The sequence below is a fragment of the Netta rufina genome (assembly GCF_964035555.1).
Source record: "Netta rufina genome assembly, chromosome: 2".
In the NCBI taxonomy this organism is placed as follows: Eukaryota; Metazoa; Chordata; class Aves; order Anseriformes; family Anatidae; genus Netta; species Netta rufina.
In genome coordinates this window covers 113,219,241-113,240,358 of record NC_140124.1, presented here as the reverse complement: position 1 = coordinate 113,240,358, position 21,118 = coordinate 113,219,241, and the positions used below count along the sequence as shown (strand labels likewise).

Sequence of the window (21,118 nt, the reverse complement as noted above, 5' to 3'; positions counted from 1 at the left end):
ACCAGCTCTGACCACTTCATCTGTCCCTAAAGACAGCTTCCCAGGCAATCTCATCCAATAACTCTTTAAATAGCTGCAAGTTTGCCCTTTTGAAGTTAAGGGTCCTGACTTTGCTCTTTGTCAGCCCCATATTCCTCAAGGTCACGTTCTGCAGCAGTCCCAGCAGAGAAATCAAGACCAACTGTATAACATAAAGTCTCTCGTGTGGAAGGCTGCAGTAACAAATGATACTTGAAATTTGTGACTTTTTGAGACAGCACATTAATCAGACGAAAGTCTACAGTACCTCCTGGGTACTGCATGCTGCAGCAGCCTCAGGGTGCTGAGACACAGGTCTGTGATGGTTCAGCAAGTGGGGAGGCAGCAAAGAGGTGAAAAAACAACACAGCAGCACTTGCAGCTAGCCCTTTTAATTTCCTAACTGGACCATTTCCCTTTATGAGCTTTTCTACTAGCTCTGCATATTTTCAGGCGAGGAGATGCAGTAGGCTTCCAAACAACTGCACATTAATCCAGGCAGAGTAATGCAATTCTTGTGCTGAATGTTTTATTAATTACCATTACATTACATTTCTGGCAGCTTTATTAGAAGCCAGATCTTAAATAGCTCTGACTCTTGAACTGCTGCTTTAGGTTTCAATATAAAAGAACACTGAAAAAATCGACCTCTAAGGATCAAGGTTAAGAAGCATCCACGAGGCATAGTGGGGGAAGGCTGATTTACTGTTGTTTGTTGTGTAATAATCGGTCTAGCACTTCAAAAAAAAAAAAAAAAAAAAAAGTGGAATTTACTTTTTGTGAATATAAGCTATAAAAATGAATATGTATTTAGGGTGGTGGTTGGCACGCATGATTTTAGACTGAGCTGTTTTGTCTGTAGTGCTCTTCACAACTGATGCACCATGTGCTGGTTTGTATGCAGGTACATTCATTAAAACTTGCACTTGAAGGCGTGGAGAAGGAAAGAGATTTCTACTTTGGCAAACTAAGGGAGATTGAACTTCTCTGCCAGGAACATGGGGGAGAGAATAATGACCTTGTCCATCGGCTAATGGAAGTCCTTTATGCTTCAGAAGAACACGTAAGTTCAAGTTTAATGTATATTTTATTGAGACAGAACAGCTTAATTCTATAAAAGAAATTATTGACACAGTATTGGGTCATGTCCTATATCTAGGTCAGCAGAGCAGTAGCAGCTAGGATTTCCATGAATCCTCCCCCCAAATGGAAGCTTGCTTTCACAAACAGACTTTGCAGCTTGGGGAATAGACTCGGGAGGCCGGCTGCCTTTTGCTGCTTCAGTGTAGGTTTTGTTTTCTACTTTTGCTAAAGTTACTCTGAAATGGGAGGGTGTGTGTCACAGTATTAAATTGGTTTCATGTGGTCCTGAGACTTAGTTTTGTTTTGCTCCTATGTTTCTGCATGAAGTGTTTCTCGTGTTCTGTGAGGTGTTGAGAACTAAAAAAAGAGAATTTCTCACAGAGGTGCTGTTTAATGTCTACAGCTGTGAACCTTCTCTTTCCCATGTGGCAGTGTCGTAGTGCGTACAGTGCAGGTTGCCAAATGCATAATTATGTCTGCAGAAGTAATGCTCTTTAGCATTTTTTATCCTGTTGCTATAGGCAAAATTCTTCAGTGTGCAAACCCAATAATCCTCTATTACCAAAATTGCAGAAATGTATTGTCTGCAAGATTAAACGAGAATCTCATTGCATCTTAGACACGGCACTGTAGACACTGAACAAAGCAAGGAGCTGTAAAGGATCCTGGTTAAATTCCTCAGATACACTCAGGGATAATGATTCAGTAGAGATTTAGCTGAACTACTGCTATTCATGCTAACTAAATCCCTGTATGCGCTGTTCTGATAATTGACCCCTCAGTCTCCACTGGACGATTGCTTTGGCTCCAGAGCGTATAAGCATCAGCCTAATCTCTCAGTAGCCCTGTGGCACTGTAGCCTTTCTTACATCTGTTCCCACAAAGCTGCTGCAGCAGTAGTCAGCTGACTTAAAATTTATATCAAAAGTTGTGCTGAAGCAGCTGCTGAATTGTATGCTTGTCTAAAATAAACTAGCAGAGCACAAACGAATGTTGGGTGCAAGAGGAACACAAGCTTGTCACTGACAGAGGCCACTGCTCAGATTAGAAGTGACAGGGGAAAGAGGATTTGTTCAGTGGTGTGGGGTGAGTGTTAGAGAGGAAAAGGAGGAGAAAACCATTATTTTTGCAGGAGTAAACAATCAGACAAATTTGCTAGACACGTGATAACAGGCTAAAAGAATTACATACGTATAGTGGTCAGAGAAAATGTCTTCTGGATTCAAGAACAGTGATTTATTTATAAAGCAAAGCCAGAAAAATCCCTCTTCTCCCTATACCCCTACCACATCTGTCTCCGTTGGCTTAAATGGGAAGCGGTTCCCAGCCAAGGAATGCATTAGTTGTGTTTCTTCCTGCAGTTTTCCTTGCTGGCAGCACACATTACAAAATGTCCTACTTTAGTCCACATCTTGCTGTGTTATCTGCTTACTCCCTCCAATACTTTTCCTGTTGAAAGCATCGTCAGTGCCTGCACATGAGCTAGATACACGAGCTGTGCCTTTATCTAGAATGGGCTTCCAGCTGGAGGCCGTGGATGTCACTTCAGCAGCAGCAGAGCCCTGACCTCTCAGGGAAGAACAAAGGTCATTCCCCACTCATTTTTTTTTCCTGCCTTTCAGTGACAGAATTCATCTCCTTACCTTCAGGGGTACACATCCCCTCTTCAGCTTAGTAGACAGACTATGGTTTGCTGAAACAAAACCCAAGTGTGCAGAGACTGAGAACCAAACATCGTGGTTACCTTGCTGATGCCTACTTCTTGCTTTCATACTTTGCTGTCTCATCGGCCTGCTTTGACTATAACTTCTGTTTTTTCTCTCTGTGTAATGAAGTTGTTCCAAGTTAAATTCTCTTATCTCTCCATACTTTGTGGGTTAATCCCTTGGTAACAGCAGTTTAGATTTCCCAAGCCCCAGATGGGAAATAGCCCCAAAGCACAAGCTACTTCAGCATTCCTGGTTTCTTGCTAATAAGTTCATGGTAAATCCAGCTTAGATTGTTGTAATCTCTGTTTCAGAGTGTCTTAAATATTGAGGGCCTAGAGGGAGAAAAAAAGTTTGCATTAATTTTCAGGATTCATGGCAGTTATAAAAGATACTGTGGCCATGAGGTTTTTCTCCAAGGAGGGAGATGTGAGGTAATGCAGCTCACATATACTGCACAAGTCATACCTGACCAAAGCCTTTGTACTTAAATATCACAGCCAAGTTAAATTCATTTTCAGTTCATTCCTCCAATAACCATTCCATAGTGATCTCAAACTCTTCCTTCGTAGCTGTAATGTGACAGGAGTCTATTGTACTCCTCGTAGTGATCATGTCCTATTTTTCATGCCAACTTATTCAGAAGGGACAAGTCTCTCCGTATATCCTAATTTTGCATTATGCTTAATTTAATCCTCGTAAAAGAAGAAAAGTCTGGACAGCACTTCAAGTGCTCAAGTCTCCTAGTAGCTCATAGGTCCCCCATGAGAATTGTAGGCTGTCAGGTGAATTCTATTGTAGTATGACTCAGAATGCAAATAAAAAGCTTAGAACTTAAAAGGTATGTTTTCCAGACATTTGATCATTTTAGTATTGCATTGGAGGGATTTTTGTCAAATTCACATTAATGGTTTGGTTTTGTTTGTATTTTTTTATAAATATTTTTTCAGAATTCCAAGTCACCGCACAGTTTCAACCAAGTAACCTCATGAGCTTGTTTCATTTAATTCAGTAAAGGCTAAGTTTTTAAGACTTTTTTCCTTTATTTTACTGGTGTTTTGAGTCTTTCAGCACAATTATCTATTTGGGTTTCTTGGTTTTAAGGCTTATTCTCCCTGGTACGGTTCTGTTCTAAACCTCCTCATTACCTGTCTTTGCTTATGCAAGAGGGGTGTTGTATCTGCTAGTTGCATTAAAAGTTTAGCTGATCAGTCTGTAATCCTTCGTAATTTTTGATTACAAATTGCTTATTTGTAATCTTTCTGCTTCTTAGTTAAAAAAAAAAAAAAATCAAAGTAGTCAGCGAATGCTATTGAAAAAGGATGCATTAGGGTGTTGCAGGGAAGCGTGGCCTCTAGCACTCATGCTGTGACTGCTACAGACAGCACTGAGACCTTGGATAGTATGCAAAGCATTTGGTAGTCTGGTTTTATAGCAGGAGAGCTTCCGACAGAAGAGCCAGAAGAGGCTACGTGTCTGGTTATGGAAGCTGGAGCCATATAGGCCTTGGCATAAAGCAAAATTGCTGCTGCTTTTGCTTTCCTAGATAGGCTGTTCTGGTTCAGTTCATGCGGAAGTTGGATGGATTGCTGCTCTTTGATCTCTGGGTTGCTCAGCTCACATTTCCAAACAAATTGCTTGAAATTCAGTTGGTTTTGTATCTTTCTGCTCTAGCAGCCGCTACATCTGTTGCTGCTTTTGGGAAAGGCACCCACCCCCACACAGCAGCTGGTTTTGATAAAGAATAGCTTTGCAGTCTGCAGGCACACCTGAACGGTTTGAGGCGGATGGACTGAGGGTCAGAAGCGAGCATCCCTCTCAGTGGCAGGCAGGGATGGCCATGGTCGTGTGATCTGAGTCAGAAATAAATGCTCTAAATAGACCTTCCACTACTTGCCTTATTAGGGGATGCTATTCAAGGAGATTCCACAGTCCCAAGGTAATTGTGCAGAGTGATTCTTGTCTTTCCCATTTCACGTATTTATACAAGCTGTGCATACTGGAAAGCACGTGCCCAAGTCCCGGAACAACTTCTGTGGTAGCCACGTAAGACTTACCATTTCCATCAAAGGTAAGCCTGGCAGGAGAGGAGCCACTGCTCCTCTTCAGAGCTGCAGGGTAGGTTCCCAAGCCACTCCCTGTGGTTAGAGGCTTTCCCTATTATGCATGAAAGGATAGCATGTACATGACCTATAAAATCTGCATGAATGCGCTTTCTACTTGGCGTATCATAAAATCTGCACATGTGGAGCCTATTGAACAGGTACATAGCAGAGCAGGTCACACAGCTCATTAGGTTTAGACGAGCCTCAGTTTTCGTACCCTGTAGCACAGGATCATGTTCTTACAGCTGGCAGCTTCTGCCTGGAAACTGGTGCACCCTTGAATTCTTGCACTCTTGCAGCCTATTACAGAAGATGGGATTTTTAGATATCATGCAAAAAGAATTTGACTTGACATACCATATGTAATAAAGGCATCATTCCCTCAAGAGGGCCATGAGACACAACTGCAATTGTCCCAACTGATACATGTGGCATCTACCTGAAAATAGCACCTGAGTGATGGAAAGCTTACTTCCAAATGAAATTTGGCTGTTTCTCAATGTGGTAAACAGCTGAGTATTTGTCATATCAGCAAATGTTAGGGACCTTATTTACTTGTTCCTGCCTTTTAGAAATATGAATATCTTGCTGCCAGAAGGGGAGCATTTTCTTATTGTATAAGCTGCTCTGAACTGTTCCGGGAAGATTCGAATTATGGCCTCCTTTTTCTTTCAATTTTTGCCTCCAGTTTGAAAGCTTGGCATTATCAGTGTCTTAAAGTCTGTTGTCCAGGCCGCTCGCTTCTGATGGAAGTTGCTGGGAGCCAGGCAAGTTCTGCAGAGGCACCTCATCAGCGAGGGTGCATTTCCAGTGGCAGCTCGGTGTCTTGGAAAAGGGTTTTCCTTGAGAGTTGCCTACAGCTGAGCACTACTAATGCAGGGCAGGGAGTAGATGTGTAGGATCTTTTCAGCGAAGTGTGCTGTGGAAGGATGGAAATGCACTTAAGAGAGAATCTGTACATGTAGCTACACCTGATGGGAATACAGAGTGCTGTAAGAAACAGCCAGCCTTTCTGAGCTCTGATAGATCTAGGCCAACTCAAGATACCAGGTCTGTTGTCTCTAACTTGGAAACTGTTTAAAAACTTGTATCACGTGCAATGAGGATCCAGCATTCTTCTCAGTCAGGGTTTCCTCTCACAACAGGAATGTATATGCAGAGGCACAGCTCTAGAAAATACTGTGTAATAATCATTTGCAAGAGGGTGTTCATTAGTGATCGCCTGCCTTCTACCAGTAGCTCTGTAAATCAGTGAATACTGGACTTTTTCCAAAGAAAATGTGTTCACGCTTAGCAAATCTTTGGCTATGTTTTCTGGGTAACATTGAAAATCATGGTTTTGATAGCCTTTGAACTCTGGGCTGTACTAGCATGAGTATATCATTTGGGGAAAGTAGTGTAGCTGACCTAAAAAAAAAAAAAAAGTGAGTTTAATTTTTAAAGTATGTGATGGCAAAAGCGTCTTGTCCATTTTGTGATACAAACCTGGAGTGAAGATTGTGTGAAAACTGTAGCAGACAGGCTCAGAAATCGGTGGACAGGCTGAAAATGGGAGGACATCAGGATGCTATGATATAACATCTGACTGGAATATCTCACTACCTGGTTATTTGAACTGCTCACTTGCTAGAACAGCTAATGCTGTGAGGATGAAAACTGACAGTTTTTTGGGGGAAGTATCAGTACTGCGTATACATTGATTAAAAGCACAATAAATGCATTTTATTGTAAGTCACAAAATTCTGCTCAGGAAACAGCTCACTTTGTGCAAGCCCAAAAGTAGTACAGAAACAAACAGTTCACAATATCATGAGCAAATCAACATGAATATGCCTAATTACTCCATGGAAGTGTTTTTACTCCATTTTGAATTTAACTGTGCCCACATCCCATAGGCTGCAGCAACAAATTGCAGTAAACAGACTTCTCATAGCCTTAAAACTCGTTAAATAAAAAATTATGCAAAAGAGCTACTGAGAGATTCATTCGTACAACAGCTCTGATTTATGTTACCTGAGAGTTAGCATTTATTTTATGCCAGTTTTCATTGCAGCAGAGAGATTTAAAAAGCAAAACAAACTCTGAATCTCAACTTTGTCTTAATATTTGAAGCACATAGCTTAATATTAAGCAATCTAACTCATATAGCCTTGTGAAAGGCCAAACAGACATTGGATGCAGACAGGGAAATGGAGACAGAATATGAGGGTGTCAAATCAGTGGCAAACTTGAGTTATTCACTGTTCTGTGTTGATGTCTTCTCATTTGAATGAAAGTTAAAAGTTGAACTTGAGGCCAGAGGGAGCATGGTGGGGTGATGTTACATGAGGAATGCTGTCTGCTGAAGGATGTTTTGGGGTCTTTTTCTGCCTGCAGGAGGGCCACACAGAAGAGCATGAAGGTGAAGAGCAAGTCCATGACCAGCCCCAGCAGCAGGAGGAGTACTGACTCACCCAGCGTCTCTGACAATTTTCATTTTGTGTGAGAACTTTCTTCTGGAGAATGGAACATGTGTGGCCTCAAACTTGAAATCAGTTCACTCCCAGTCTGCCATTAACATTTATGTACCATAGTGAGTGCCAGCCAACCACTGCATTCTGTACCCATACTTTGCCAAGATGCATTTGCAGAAGTCTTCTTTCAGTGTATCTTCCCAAGAGGTTGTAGGGCTACATCACCTACTGTACATCACTGCAACTTCACCACTTGGCTGCTTGAGATTTGTTCTGCTCTTTTAAGAAAATATATATATTTATTTTTTTTCTTTTTGTCTTAAGTATGATACACTTGTAACTTGTTCTAACATATTTATATTGGCATTTTGTGTGGCAAGAAGTACCGTACCACTAGCTGTGTCTCTCACTTTGTGGTGCTTTGGCGTTTCCTAGTACATCTGCCTCGGGGCGTAAATTCGGTCAATTGGAATAAAGGGATACAGTGGAAGTCGTGCTCAAGCCATAACGATGAGGTGTGTTGTGGAGGAAAATGCTCGTGTTGCTCACGTTTATTCCTTTCCCGCCTTCACGAAATGGAAGGCATAGCATCTGTTTCACTAGGAGAGATTTAAAACCTTGTGTTTAGAAAGCTTGTTAGAAAGCTGCATGGTATGTTTTTTGACTTATTTCTGGAGGACAGACATCCACTTCTGTTTTTTGAAAACCCTCCCAGTTTCCTGACTAGTCAATAGACATTTCCCAGCTTTTCTTCCTTCCCGAGGAGTCCTGTCCCAGCCTCCAGCTTCAGCTCTGCCTGCAGAGGGCTCAGTGCTGATGCAGGAGAGGAATCTCCTTGACACAAGTGTAGCCGCAGGACACGATCTCTGCTGTCATGCTTGGCTTCCCACCCCTCAGAAGAGGACAAAGTAGGCCAGACATTTCTTTTTGCTATCCTCCCCCCTCTGCTGCAAGTCTGGAAGACAGAAAGCTTCCTCACTAGTGCAAGCTATGGGGGAAACCCAGCCACAGAACTAGCCCTGAAAACCCCAGAACTCCCTGTAAGTGGGTGGGGGACACCTCGCGGGTGTTGAGGCCGCTTCTGAAGTGTGGAGAGGCAGCGAGACGTCCTCCTTGGAGACAGTGCATGCATCAGACCCGCTGACCAAGGAGGAGAGAGCCAGCTCTGTGCTTGGCTGACCTTCCCGCAGCAAGGCTGGCGTGGTGCAGCAGCACATCCACCCTGGAGGCGCCCGCAGTGAGAGTGCTCCTTTCCAGAACGGTCCCCACCGCCCTGTTCTAAATGATGGTATTTTCTAAACAGGTATCTTGAAGTGTATAAAGCATTCCTTGTTTTTATCGTGAAACTGTGCATCCTAGTCTCTCTGAATATTTTATGCTTGGTATTCTTGGTCTCTCACTTGACTTTCCGTAATTCTGGATTGTTCCTCTGATCAAGCAGGTACATGGAAGTCCCAACCCAGTCTGCAGTCACTGAAAAAAATTTAAAAACCTGTTGAACAGCTAAACCTTCTTAGGTCTTCATGCACTCCTAAAGCATGAGCTCCCAGCTGATGCTTCCATAGAGAGGTTTTTAATTAATCAGCCCACCAACACACGCGCACACATGCAGTTTTCTGTTCCTAAGAAATCTTTTGCAGCTAAGTGGCTCTTAGTTAAATGTGAGAACGCTGCTGTTGTGTTGCACCGCAGGCAATATATAAAATACTGTTAAAACATTAGAACAGGTATTTCTATCTCCTTGATTGCTCCCTGCGCCCGTAGAGTTTCTAGACCCTCTGGGTTGAAGATCTTCTGGCCCTGCCTCCAGCATTGACCTCACAGCCTACCTGATAATAGCAAAAGTACTGCAACCTGCAGGCCAGCACTTTCCTTTCTGATTTTGATTGGTTACAAATAAGATCTGGTTTATAAAAATGTGTATTTTCCGAACTAAGTATTTCCAAGAATCACCACAGATGGGGGAATTGTCATTTTCATTGTATTTGTGTTTATTAGAACCTATGTACTTATTACAATTGTCATTGTAATAAACGGTAGTTCTTCATAATGCTGTTGAACTGAAGAGCAGTCACTAATTTTTTTTCCAGTCTCCAGAACGTCCTTTATAGGGGATTTCTGATGGGGCAAGGAGTTTGGGATCAGGCTACAAACCTAATCATCATCAGCAGTCTCTGATGACTGCAGTTTGTCCTTCTGCTAATATTCGAGCAGGTGCAGGGAGAGCACTTCAAGAGAAAATGCTTCTCTGAAGGTGCAAACAGTTGGGTTGTTGAGCTCCCAGGGGTTCATAGTCAGGCTGTGGCGCCTCTGAACATTTCTCTTTGAAGCACATTTAAGGAACAACAACAACAAAAGCTGAACTTCGCTTCCTTATGTTCTCTATATCCTTTTTTTGATCTGAGGAGTGTAGTGGTCTCGCTGCTTGTGTCAAGGAGGAAGTGACTGATGCAGGGAGCCAGGGCAGTAAATTACCTCTTGGGCACTAGAAATGTGGCTGTGCTGAGGGGACAGCAATGCTCTGAAAGGGGAAAGAGTTGTCCTTCTCCTCCCACCCCCTGCGAGTAACCCATTATTCCGTTATGGTTTTGATATGCATTTGTAATTACCTTTACTAAATAGCACACCATAAAGCTTTGGTTATGTATTAAATGTAAACTGAAAGGAATGTAAACATATGTATTGTTAATTATAAATAGATAAGTAATGACATAATAGATACAAAAAGTCTTATCCAGATGTATCAGTCATTTTACATTATCCACAAATTGTCGCATGGTAGAGTAGATTTTTGTCTGAATATGTGAATAACTTGACTTGCGTTTATCTTTTTACATATTTAATAAAAAAATATATGTTAAAATCTGTCTAGCTCTAGAGACTTCAAAACATTCTAAAACAATACCTTTCTGTTTAAAATACATATATTTAATTGCTTTGTTATTGAGTGCATATGGGAGCAGGAAGAAAAAGACAGCTGCTTTAAAAAAATAAGTTCACTTATCCCAGTGTGTGCAGGTAGTGTCTACTTCTTTCCCCAAGAGCCCAGAAACTGTATCACTTTCTACAAAAAAAAAAAAAAAAAAAAGGTGCATGTATGTATATATGTGTGTATATATGTACATGGAAACAGAACATTCTTTTTTTATGGCAAATGCTTTCCAATTTCAGAGTACTAAATCTCCTGTAGCATCACTTAGTTTGGGTACATCAAAAGCAAAGCTGAAGGGAGCTGGGAGGTGAAAAGAGCACAACAGCAAAGGCACTGAAGCACCCAGTGGACTTTTGTAAGGGATTCAGGGATGAATCTTTCTTGCAGTGACTAAAAGCCGCCTGTTTTAGATCTTTCTGCCACAGGTTGAAGCCACCTGGTTGCGTGCCACCACTGTGAGGTCACACCAGCTCCTCCCAATACCTCCAGGTACCCCAGGGCCCCACTTTGGGAACGTTTCTGATATGGGGGTAGGTGAAGCAGGGACCTGAGGAGCCAATTTCCAACCTGGGCACCCAAACCTGTGTGAGCAGAGCTAGTTGTATTGCTTTTCGTAAGACGTGGGGGAGGTGTGTCTTTGGGCTCATGTGAATACTCCACAGCGCAAAAAGGAAGTAATGCATTTTCCAGTTCAAATAGTTCAAAAGAAAACTCTCTGACTTAATTTTTTGGCCATAAAAAATTGTTCTTAAACCAAGCTCTGGTCATCTTCATACCATTATTGGACTTTGCAAAATAAATCTGACCATACTGCCGTATGAACAAAGTGTTTTTATTCCCTTTCATTGAACCAGTTACCATCTGAGGTGGCTAACAATTCGATATGTACACAGTGCATTACATTATCTGTTTATACTTGTCTTTATAGAGATTGTAGTGACAAGTTACTTTCAAAAGGAAAAAAAAGTTTGCCATGTCTTCACGTGGAATACAAAAAAGCTGTCCGGAGCTTAATTTCCTTTTAAAGTGATGCTATAGACACTGTAGAAAGGTACGAGTGCAGGCAGCTTATGGCAGTTCAAGTTTTATAATTTCATTTAATGCAGTATTTCAAAATACTCCATTACAGTGTATCAAATTGTGCAGCTTTTGTGCCCCTTATTTCCAACTGCTTTTATAAGTAAGTGCAAAATAGAGGGAAAAGGAAAGCCTGTCCGCGGAGTTCCTCCAGTACAACCACTTGCAAGCCAGAGGTATTTTTGTTTGTTGTGTTCTTATTCTTTTCTTGTCAGGACTTCCTCCAGATGCTTTTGATGGACAGGTTAAAAATATTGAAGTAGGTCAGACTTTTATACCAGTGTATCTTCTATCTGAATTAATACTTCAGCAAGCGGTGAGATTGCTCGGTGCAGGCCTGCCTCAGACTCGGAGCCGCTGCTGGGGGAAGTCAGCCCTACCAACATCGTGGTAGGCCAACTACTGTGACAGGCAACCCTAAACTGAGGCTGTTCACATAATATACAGGTGGAAGATACGACTAGTCGGTGGTCATCCAAAAACTGTAGTGCTCTTACTGATGTACAAGGATGTTAACTGGGGAAAATGTCATCAGGCCAGTGATAAAGCAAAAAAAAAAAAAAAAAAAAAGAGGAAAAAAAAGGTCTACAAATTGAAAATGGTGAACCTGAAGTTTAGTGGCTCAACACCTATGTTTCTGCCCTGCTTCTGGCAAGTGAGATACTTAACAGTTTAATGAACATGCCAGTCAGTCAATCTCACCCCCCTGTGCAAGAAATGTAATAAAATGCTTACCTTGGGGAAAGCGGACAGATTGTTTCATTAGTGCTTCAAGGCCACACAAAGTCCCTTTGGCTAGGGCAGCATATGAAAAGGGATGAAACTCAAATTCCTCGTTCTTCCTCCAAGGCACACAGAAAGCCCACATATATTATAGATGGAGAGAGCAGTTTACATCTGCATGCGAATGTGTAATGTCAAAAAAAAAGCTCTTGTTTGATTTGGTTGGGTTTTTTTGTTTGTTGTTTTTTTGTCATTATCTGAAACCACAAAAATTTGTTTCAAGAACACAGGCAAATAATTGTTTGCTTAGCATTTTGCACTGATAGACAAGGTTCAAAAATATTTAGAATGTGCATGGCTGGCTCATTTTTCACTGCTCGTTTCATGGTTTAGAAAGCTGTGTGCTTTGCAGTGAAATATGAGCATATTCAAGCATTTGTTGGCCAAATTTATTCTCAGCTGGTTACCTTTGTAGGGCATATTGCTTGTTGCTACTTAAATATCAACAATGTGCTTGAATATAAAATAATAGAAAATAAGTATAAAAGAAATAGAAAAAAGAGAAAATAAGTATAAAAGCAAGCGCCTCTGGTATGGAGCCTGCATTTTGGACGGATACAGGTCAGCTGAGTTTCATCTTAATGCTGGGGGGTAGGGATCCTGCATTTCAAAAATACTTCAGTGTGCCCATAGCTTTCTGATCTCATTCTCTTCACACATTTGTCTGAGGTGAAGAAAAGACTGAATGTGCATAAGCCCTTCAGGAGACTGCATGGAAGAAATGAGTTGTGAGAAAACGAATATGGAAACTGCAGCAGGCACAGATGTCTGAGTGGGAAGGATGTGGTGGGTGGGTTTGCATTGCCGGGGTCTCAATGGTGAAGAGCCTGGGCAAAGCCAGTTCTGGTTATAAAACACCAAGGATCCCACATAACCCAGCACAGCTTTATCAAGGGCTTTGGGCACAGTGGCAAGGAGGAGGAAGACGAAAGCTTCAGAGAAAGTGACATGGCATTAGGAAAGAGAATAAATATTAGCAGCAGCACAACTTGGTAAACACGTCTCTGCTGGACAGGAATTTTCCTCTGAGATGAAGCATCTTGCTGCATAGCTCATTGTCGCAGTTGTTCGAGTATCTGGACTATTCTATTCTTTGGTTATTTTAATCAGATTAATTCCACTATTTATCACATCAAAAGAGCTGGAAATCTCCATGTCAAGTGTTACAGTCTGACCGTAGTGCAGGTGTTCATTCTTGGACGCGTTTCTTCAGGGAAAAGATGTAAATGTTGAAGTGTTCGCTCAGCTGCCTCCCCTAAAGATAAATCACAGAGATTAGCAAACAGCCCTGTACAAGCTTCACAGCTCCCCGTCTCTCTTCTCCCGGTCACACTGGGGAGGACCCAGCTGCCGCCCTGGTGTACTTGGGGCCCTAGGAGCACGTGGGAACCTACAAGTATCCAAGCATGAGAGCTGTGATCGTGGCACTCCTCTTGCAGCACACCGATGGGAAGTTAAATTACTACAGGCCAGATCCACAACCCTCATAAATCATGATGGAGCTGGGCCCACTCATTCAATAGTGGATTTTGACCAGGTGATCCCATTATGATCTCCACTGACTGGCCCCTGGTGGTGCTTGGGTAAAGTCCACTACACTGGCAATGTCTGCTGACAAAAGGCCTCCTGCAAAGGCAGGAGGAAAAATCCTCGCATCCCAACAGCTATCTTAAATAAAGGAATGCTGAGCAAATCCCTGTGAAATGAGGTCTTTGCCATGCAAGATGTTTTATTTGAACATAAGCCCCCATTAAGACACTTTCCTAAGGATTATTTGACAATGCTTTTTGGAAAAAAAAAAAAGGCATTAGCTGGGGAAAAATGAATTTAAGCAGTAATTCAGAGGATAATAAATGACAAAACTGATATCTAACAGACATAAAAATGTGTGAGTAAGACTGAATGAACTGGAAAACCGTTTGTGTCTCCAGCTTGAGAGATGCTAAATAGAAGGCCATGAAAAGATGAGAAGTGTGGACAGTTGTTTTGCCTGCAGATTGAAAGCAGAGTTAGCCACCTTACTGTAGGAATTTTATGCATTTTACTTTGCATTTTACCTTCCTGTTTTTTTCACTCAAGTAACCTCAGGAGAAGAAAGGGCAAAGGGGTGAGGGCATTCGTGCCAGACGGATCAGCTGTTACGTAAACCTGTCCATAAATATTATGACTGTGATAGTTTTAAAGCCAATACCAGTCATTTCATAGGAATTATTCATCACTGAGGCCGCTGCATGCACAAAAAGGCACTGCCAGCAGCAAACTGATGTTATTTTTATTTTTTTTTAACCTTAGACTAAATAAAACATGAGAAACCTGTAACTTAAGATTCAGACTCCTGGACAGGGCCCCAGCCTGAGAGCACAGACACCATCCCCAGGCCCTATATCAGCGCCATGCCCCACGCAGCTCTTGCCCAGCCGTTTCGGAGCTGCCCTCTTACCACGCAGATGCCGTAGTGCACATGAGCCGCTGTGACCAGCGTGGTGAACACGGCCAGCACCACTTCTTCTGCCCAGCCCAGCAGCCCCGAGATGGCTGCGTAGACCACCAGCGCCAAGGGGAACAGGAACCAGTGGAGCAGCTCGGGCCGGGTGCTGCTCATCTGGCAGACGATGACTTTGCACTGTGGGAACAGAGGTGGCCAGGTGAGAAGCAGAGGGCGGTCAGTGTGTTCCTAGACAGCCTGCATCCATTTCTCTGTGGGTTGCTTTTGACGGGGGAAAAAAACAGGCTAGACTTCAAAATGGAGCCTGTTTCTACTACTATCGATGACAAACTTTGTGCCTCATTGTCCGTGACTCTTAAAGGACTTTATTGCAAGTAATTTAAAATACACACTTCTTTTAGGGAGACAGTGTTTTGACATGCTGCACTTTATGAGCTGAAGCCCAGCTTTGCGAAAGGGCAGTTTGTTTGACACTGTGCTTTCACACAGCCTCGTAAAGTTGTAATCCCAAATCAAATTGCCACCACTTAGTCACTAGGAGAGCACAGTGGTATTCTAATCACATGGCATGGCAGGAATATATTCTGGTTTGTGGTATGTAAGGGAGAGAAAGCAATGTATGTCTCTTTCAAATCCTGTTTTTCTTTCCTAGCACGGCTCCGTATACTAAAACACCCATCTGGGCAGCACCATTTCCATGGCTCGATTATGGAGATGAGCTCTCTGGAGATGGAGCTGGGGCCCCAGGAAAGGGATCCCACTCAGAATGGCAGAAAAAAAAATGAATATACGATGCATGACTCAACGGAAAACAATTAGCTTAATTTTACTGAGATCTTGAAAAGTCATGAGATGAACTCAGCTAAGTTCAGATTTATACAGTAAGGCACTCAAGGCTTTTACCTGTTTTAGACTCCTTAAGCCATTTGTCTCATACACATTCTCTTCAGGAAAAAAAAAGGGGGGGGGGGGAATTTAGGAAATTTTTATGTATTTAAGTTTCATTCAATATTTGAATGTGGTCACAAATAGATTTTATGCATCCTGAAAACAGTGGGGAAAAAAAATGAAAAAAAAATCATTCCTTGTACAGTGCTTGAAATCCTGTAACAGCAGGAGTAGCAGTCTGACTGAAATCTAATGAAAATACTGGCTTTCCTACATATGTAAATTTATTTGCTTACTTTGAATTATTGGATATTGACAATGATGTTTTTGAATAGCACCAATTCTGTAAGTCCTTACAAATTGTTCCAGAGGGTATCAGAGATTGCTTTCCAATCCCCCTTGCCTCCACCTTGCTGCACTACCCTGGCCCTGCTGGATTTAAATCTCTGTGGTGTATACCCCTAGGTGGGTCCTGAGCATCTTTTATGTTCTCCCCAGGAGGTTCCTCACGAAGCATCTCCTGAGGCAGCCATCAGGGGACCACCACCTCAGCTGCTGCACTGCCACTGTGGTCACAGCTAAAGGTCCCCTCTGTGGGGCCTGAATCCTTCACTCAAGTGAGGACACTCGCCTCTGAGGGCTTTGCAGGAAAGACAAGGACAAGCGTCTTCCCTTTTTAGGCCTTTTTTCCTCAGTTTAACCAAAAATGTTGGAAATGTCCCGTCTCTCAGGACAGGCTGGAGGCCCTTCTTTCTGCCCACAGATGGGAGGCCACCACCGTCCCCACACGTCCTGACTTCATGCAGCTGCAAGGCCGGGTCCACGGCCAGGCCTTTATCCAAAAGGTCAGCGGGGCAACGGAGCACGTTGCCAAAGGCACAAGGAGTTTGGGATAACATCGAGTAGAGAGACAGGGGCTGCAGTCCATGGTCTGCAGGCCAGATAATGAAAACCCAGCACGTCAGGCTGTGACAGAGCTGGGAGCATGGCTCTGACAGCCGTCCCTCTGCTGCTGGAGGTACCAGAGGGGGCGACAGGAAAGGCAGGCTTGTTTCTCACTTTTAAAACGTGATAAACTACAGCTAACACACATATATTTTTAATGCTCGCTTTTAAAGTGCTTACATTTCAGCTAACATGCAGGCATTTTTAATTCATGTAAGCCTCTCGTACTGCAGTGGATGTTTTTTGGAAAACTAAAACCAAGGCCTTTAAGTACGTGCGCTACACTCAATGCCTTAGAAAATGCAGTCTACTGAGAAACTTCTGGTTTGCCTTACTATTTTTCTTCTATGTTTCTATGAGCTTCTGTCATATTAAGTCCTTAAGATGGAATTGTTCGATTTGCGACCCTCAGAAACATGTATTTATAGAATACATGTAGCAAGTATCACAATTATTTTTTTCATTCCTTAATATGTTTCTGGAGGGGTTCTGCTTTCCCTTTTAATAATTCCTGCATTTTCCAAGCTCTCTCTCACAATGCAAAACATTTCAAGACTTCCACCTTTTACATTGGATGCAGTGTTGCTCAATGATAATGATTTTGGATGGTGATGGAGACTGCCTTCCTAAAATGCCAGCAGTCACTGTCCTTTAGGGTCCCTTAGCATCAACCAGAGGAACACCTATCTACTTAGCTGCTGCTCACTTGCTACTCTCATGGCAAGAAAAGAAGCACAAGGCCTCCTGCAAAGAAGAAAGCCCTGTGTTTCCTGCAATGGTCAGCATTACTGCCTGGCTGCCCATGCTGTTCACCAAGGTTGATGTCGCCCCATTGGCATTACAAGGGGCAAAACTGGAAACAGTGTTCATGTGGTGTAGGAGAAGGCAACCCTTGGGCAGAGAGCCATCACTATGCTCCTGCATCACTTCACATCTTCCCTTAAAAAAGGATGTGGGTGGCATGGCCTTATTCTGAACGGTGAGGGGGAGATGTGGGATCAGCTGACGTGCAGGATACAGGATTGCGTGTGCCATGTTAATGGGGAAAGCAGGAGGCGAAGGCTACAGCCGCCTCCGGCTCTAGCTGGTAAGTCTGTGCCTGCATTGAGCTTCATTTTACATTTCTGCCTATATGCAGTGCATATCTGTTAGATTTCTGGAAGGGAAGCCTTCCCAGGGTTATTCATAAAGCCCTGGGGCAAAAAAAAATAAAAATAAAAAATCATTAAAATGTTCTGCTGTAGTAGAATAAGTACTGCAGCACTGTAAGTGTCCCCAGCCCAGACAACTGCTGTGATGTATTTTTGTAAGAGAGCGTAACACAGAGGTAGAGGAGTGGTGTAGGCGATCCTGCTGAATTTTAACTACAGTTTCTGTTCCCTTCTGTTTATTTATGTAAAAACAGAAGTCTCGCTGACACAAAGCTGTCTCTAAATAATACCACCACCACAAACATACTTACAATAACATTTGAGAAAGTAACCCCAACCATCCATAAAAACAATCTTGGTTGCTTTGCTAATATGTTGCCTGGAGATAAAACCACCCAGACTGTAAGAAGAACGAATAGCAACAGAGGTGACACAAGAGGTAGGAGTCCTTCATACAAAGAACCATTCTTCAGTGTTTTCTTTAGATGTGCTCTGTAAATAAATACAATGATTTTATGGAGTGAGAAAATTTATCCATTCTATTTCCACACAGTAACTTCAAACTCTAGCCTGAACTCAGCCCAGGAATTCATCTTGCAGCACAACTACCTGTGCAAATGTGTTAGGTACCAGGGCTTTTTAAGAAAAATTGTAGGATACCCAACAAACACTGATTTCTGGGCTAAAATTATACTGCTTTGTATGCACAGCTTCTGTTCAGCTCCCCTCCCTAATCGCTGTCTGGCAGCAGACCACTAGTTCTGGTACCATAGCCATTGTCCACATGCACAGCATGCAGACTTGTTGTGAAGTCAAAACATACATTTTTAGATGATGAACCTTCTAATGTGAGACATGTAATGACTTTAGCTAATATGCCCCATGTTTTCAGTGACAACATAGCCACGCACATGGCTGGCAGGAATTGCTGTTGTCTTGGTCAAGCTAAGGTGCTGCTAGACAATCCTGCATCATTGGCAAAATGCAACCTAAAGGTAGAGAGACAGGGAGACACTTTTTTTTTTTTTTTTTACTAATTAAAGAAATGGAAAATTAATTATGAATTGTGTTTTCTTGGACATGTTAAGTTTCCTCTTAGACATAACAGTAATATTGGTAGTGAAGGAGTGTATTTTCTGTCAGATAGAAAAAAGATAAGTGTAACATCAATAAATTTTGCATCTTTCTTGCTTACTCATTCGAGCAAAACTCAGAAGTTATAAAAGCAGTAGGAGGTTTGATGTACTAAAGGTTCACTAACATTAAACCATTTCTTCATATATACATTTCAGACGAATGATTCTGTGTTTGAAGTGTACTGCAAAATATCCTGTTTAAAATCTCTGAATATCTGTGTTTATAAAAGCAGCTAGACAAAAATCCAGTAAATATTTTTCTCATTCCGAAAAAGAGCATTCTTCTGATAAAATAACAACTGAGCACAGGCAGCAGGATGAAGAAAGAAAGAAGATTATTGGAAAACTCAAATCCCTCATCATCACATAGCTCATGTATGGATTCTTCAAGCAACCCTGACTGGATGTTTAGAATTACTGTGCTCTTCTGTTCAGGGGAACAATAAATCCCACCAGAAGACCTATGTCAGATAATGACATGAGATGGCAAATGCTAAACAAAAGTCTCGAAATGAGAGGAAAGAGAACAAAAACTCGATGAGCTGCTGCTGCTGCCAGGGCTTGACATGCTGTCTGCCTTCTCCCAGTCCTCCCTGAAGCAAAGTCCCCTGCTCCACTGCCCCTAGCCCCATTCCAGAGCTGCCCCAAGCAACCTGCCCCAGAGCCCAGCCCTTCTGCAGGTCCTCAACCCTTTCTGCTCCCCATCGCCTTCCCTAGGGCTATAGGGCGACACGAAAAGGGCTCCGTAGGAACTATGCATTATCATCTTAGAGTCTCTCCAAAATTTAAATGCTAATATTCATTCCTGCTAATTCCTGAAGACAGGGAGTGACAGTCCCTCCTCCAAGAAACATAGTATCTGAGAGACCTGATGTGACAGATGAGGGAAACGAGCTACCAAATACTAGAGGAAGGCAGAGAGCGTTAATAAAAATAGGCCATCAGAGTATAACTGAGCTGTGTATAAAATTTCTAGGTGCAGCAAGCCAACTCTTGGATGTAATCACAGCTTGCCACGTGCCTAGCCCATATCTGATGGCAATTATCTGCAGCCTTCAGACAGAGAGGAGTTTTACAGGAGGATCTGAAAGACAATAAACTCCTTTATGGAGTGGGAATGATCGGCTACAGAATGTTACCTAGAGCAGGTAAAAGTTACAAATCACATTTGGCTGCAAATAAAACAGTGTTTATAACCGGAGGGCTTTCATCAGTTCAGCATCCAGGAAAAGTAGGAGACTGTCCGGAGAATTGCAAGGGAAAGAAAAATCAGAGGAGTTACAGACATGGAAAAGAAACCAGTCAGCTGCTGAAAGCTGACCAGAAGAAAAAAAGAAAGAAAGAAAAAAAAAAACAATACAGCACATATTCAGGACAGCATCTGGCTGAAAGATTACATTTATTTCTCATGTAAGAAAACAATTGCATGCAGAGAATTAAATGGGAGGGGTAGTACTTATATAATATTAATTCACTTACCTGTGAATGTTGTATAGTGTTTGTGGAAATGAAAGAAGTAAACTGAAGCCTGGAAGGAAAAGAAAAAAAAAAAAAAAAAAAAAAAAAAGAAGAGGATTCATATGCTATGATTTACAGTCATTCTACATTGACAACCTCACAGTCTCTCGTATGATAGCAGAGCTAGTGAGCCATTTTAGAACTGACTCAGTATCCCAGTACTCCTCACAGGATGCAAACTCCATTTGGAGGCTTTACACAATAATACAGCCTTCCTTATTTTTCCAAGAGTTAGCTGCTAGAAGTAGCTGCTGATGCAGATTTTCTTGTGTAGTGAGTGACAATAGCTGGAAGATTTTTAAAAATGATGATGTAATGAGTCGGTAGGATCAGTTATTTGTAATACAGGTTCCTCTGCTGGACCTAAGAAAGATCACGGCCCCATTTTGCATGAGCTGCTCTCTGTTCATGTAGAAAGAGACGAGTCTGACACCAAAAGCTTTCCAGTGGAATATATAAGGACAATTAACCTCCAACAGTGCTGCCCACATTAGTGGGGAAATAATAGGTTTACAGTTCAATATACTGAGATTAAAATAATGAGCTGCTTTGCTGAGACAATGCTGTAAATGAATTAATTTTCATGATAGTGTTTGGATGAGATTTTTTTGTCTTTTTTTAATACAGCTGTGACCTTTCTGGAGCTCAGCTTTAACTGACAAAGGACGAGGGATTTCCCTTTGTTAACGCTGTGTCTCTGCATTGCTGCTGCCGAGAGCCCTGGAGCTGGCTGAAGACCTACGGATATGCTGTGCAACACCCACACACGGTGTGTTGGTCCATCCGAGGGACAAAGAAATACTCCAGCTAAAAGTGGGCATTCAAGGTTTATGAAATAGCAACAATACTAGTCAGCCTAAGTGGGTGAGAATGTATG

At 42.2% G+C, this 21,118-nt stretch overlaps 2 protein-coding genes across 5 annotated transcripts in view; one reads left to right on the top strand and one right to left on the bottom strand.

Annotated features, from left to right (window-relative positions):
- Positions 1-9,415, top strand: part of MAPRE2 (microtubule associated protein RP/EB family member 2) — a 57,423-nt gene extending 48,008 nt beyond the window's left edge. For 2 of the 3 annotated variants that reach the window (XM_084282408.1, XM_084282407.1), the window contains 2 exons: positions 923-1,081; positions 7,289-9,415. In XM_084282408.1, the coding sequence (XP_084138534.1) occupies positions 923-1,081; positions 7,289-7,360 (231 nt within the window). In that variant the 3' untranslated portion in view covers positions 7,361-9,415. Of the gene's footprint in view, positions 1-922; positions 1,082-1,177; positions 1,304-7,288 lie in introns of all 3 variants that reach the window. The other variant, XM_084282406.1, reaches the window with a different exon arrangement.
- A 143-nt stretch (positions 9,416-9,558) lies between these two features.
- The window catches only part of LOC311206763 (ethanolaminephosphotransferase 1-like), a gene marked incomplete at its 5' end in the record, with an annotated part of 56,623 nt that continues 45,063 nt past the window's right edge, over positions 9,559-21,118 (bottom strand). For both annotated transcript variants that reach the window (XM_084282404.1, XM_084282405.1), the window contains 4 exons: positions 9,559-13,412; positions 14,598-14,780; positions 17,899-18,079; positions 20,203-20,251. In XM_084282404.1, coding sequence (XP_084138530.1) covers positions 13,347-13,412; positions 14,598-14,780; positions 17,899-18,079; positions 20,203-20,251 — 479 coding nt within the window. In that variant the 3' untranslated portion in view covers positions 9,559-13,346. The remainder of the gene's footprint in view (positions 13,413-14,597; positions 14,781-17,898; positions 18,080-20,202; positions 20,252-21,118) is intronic.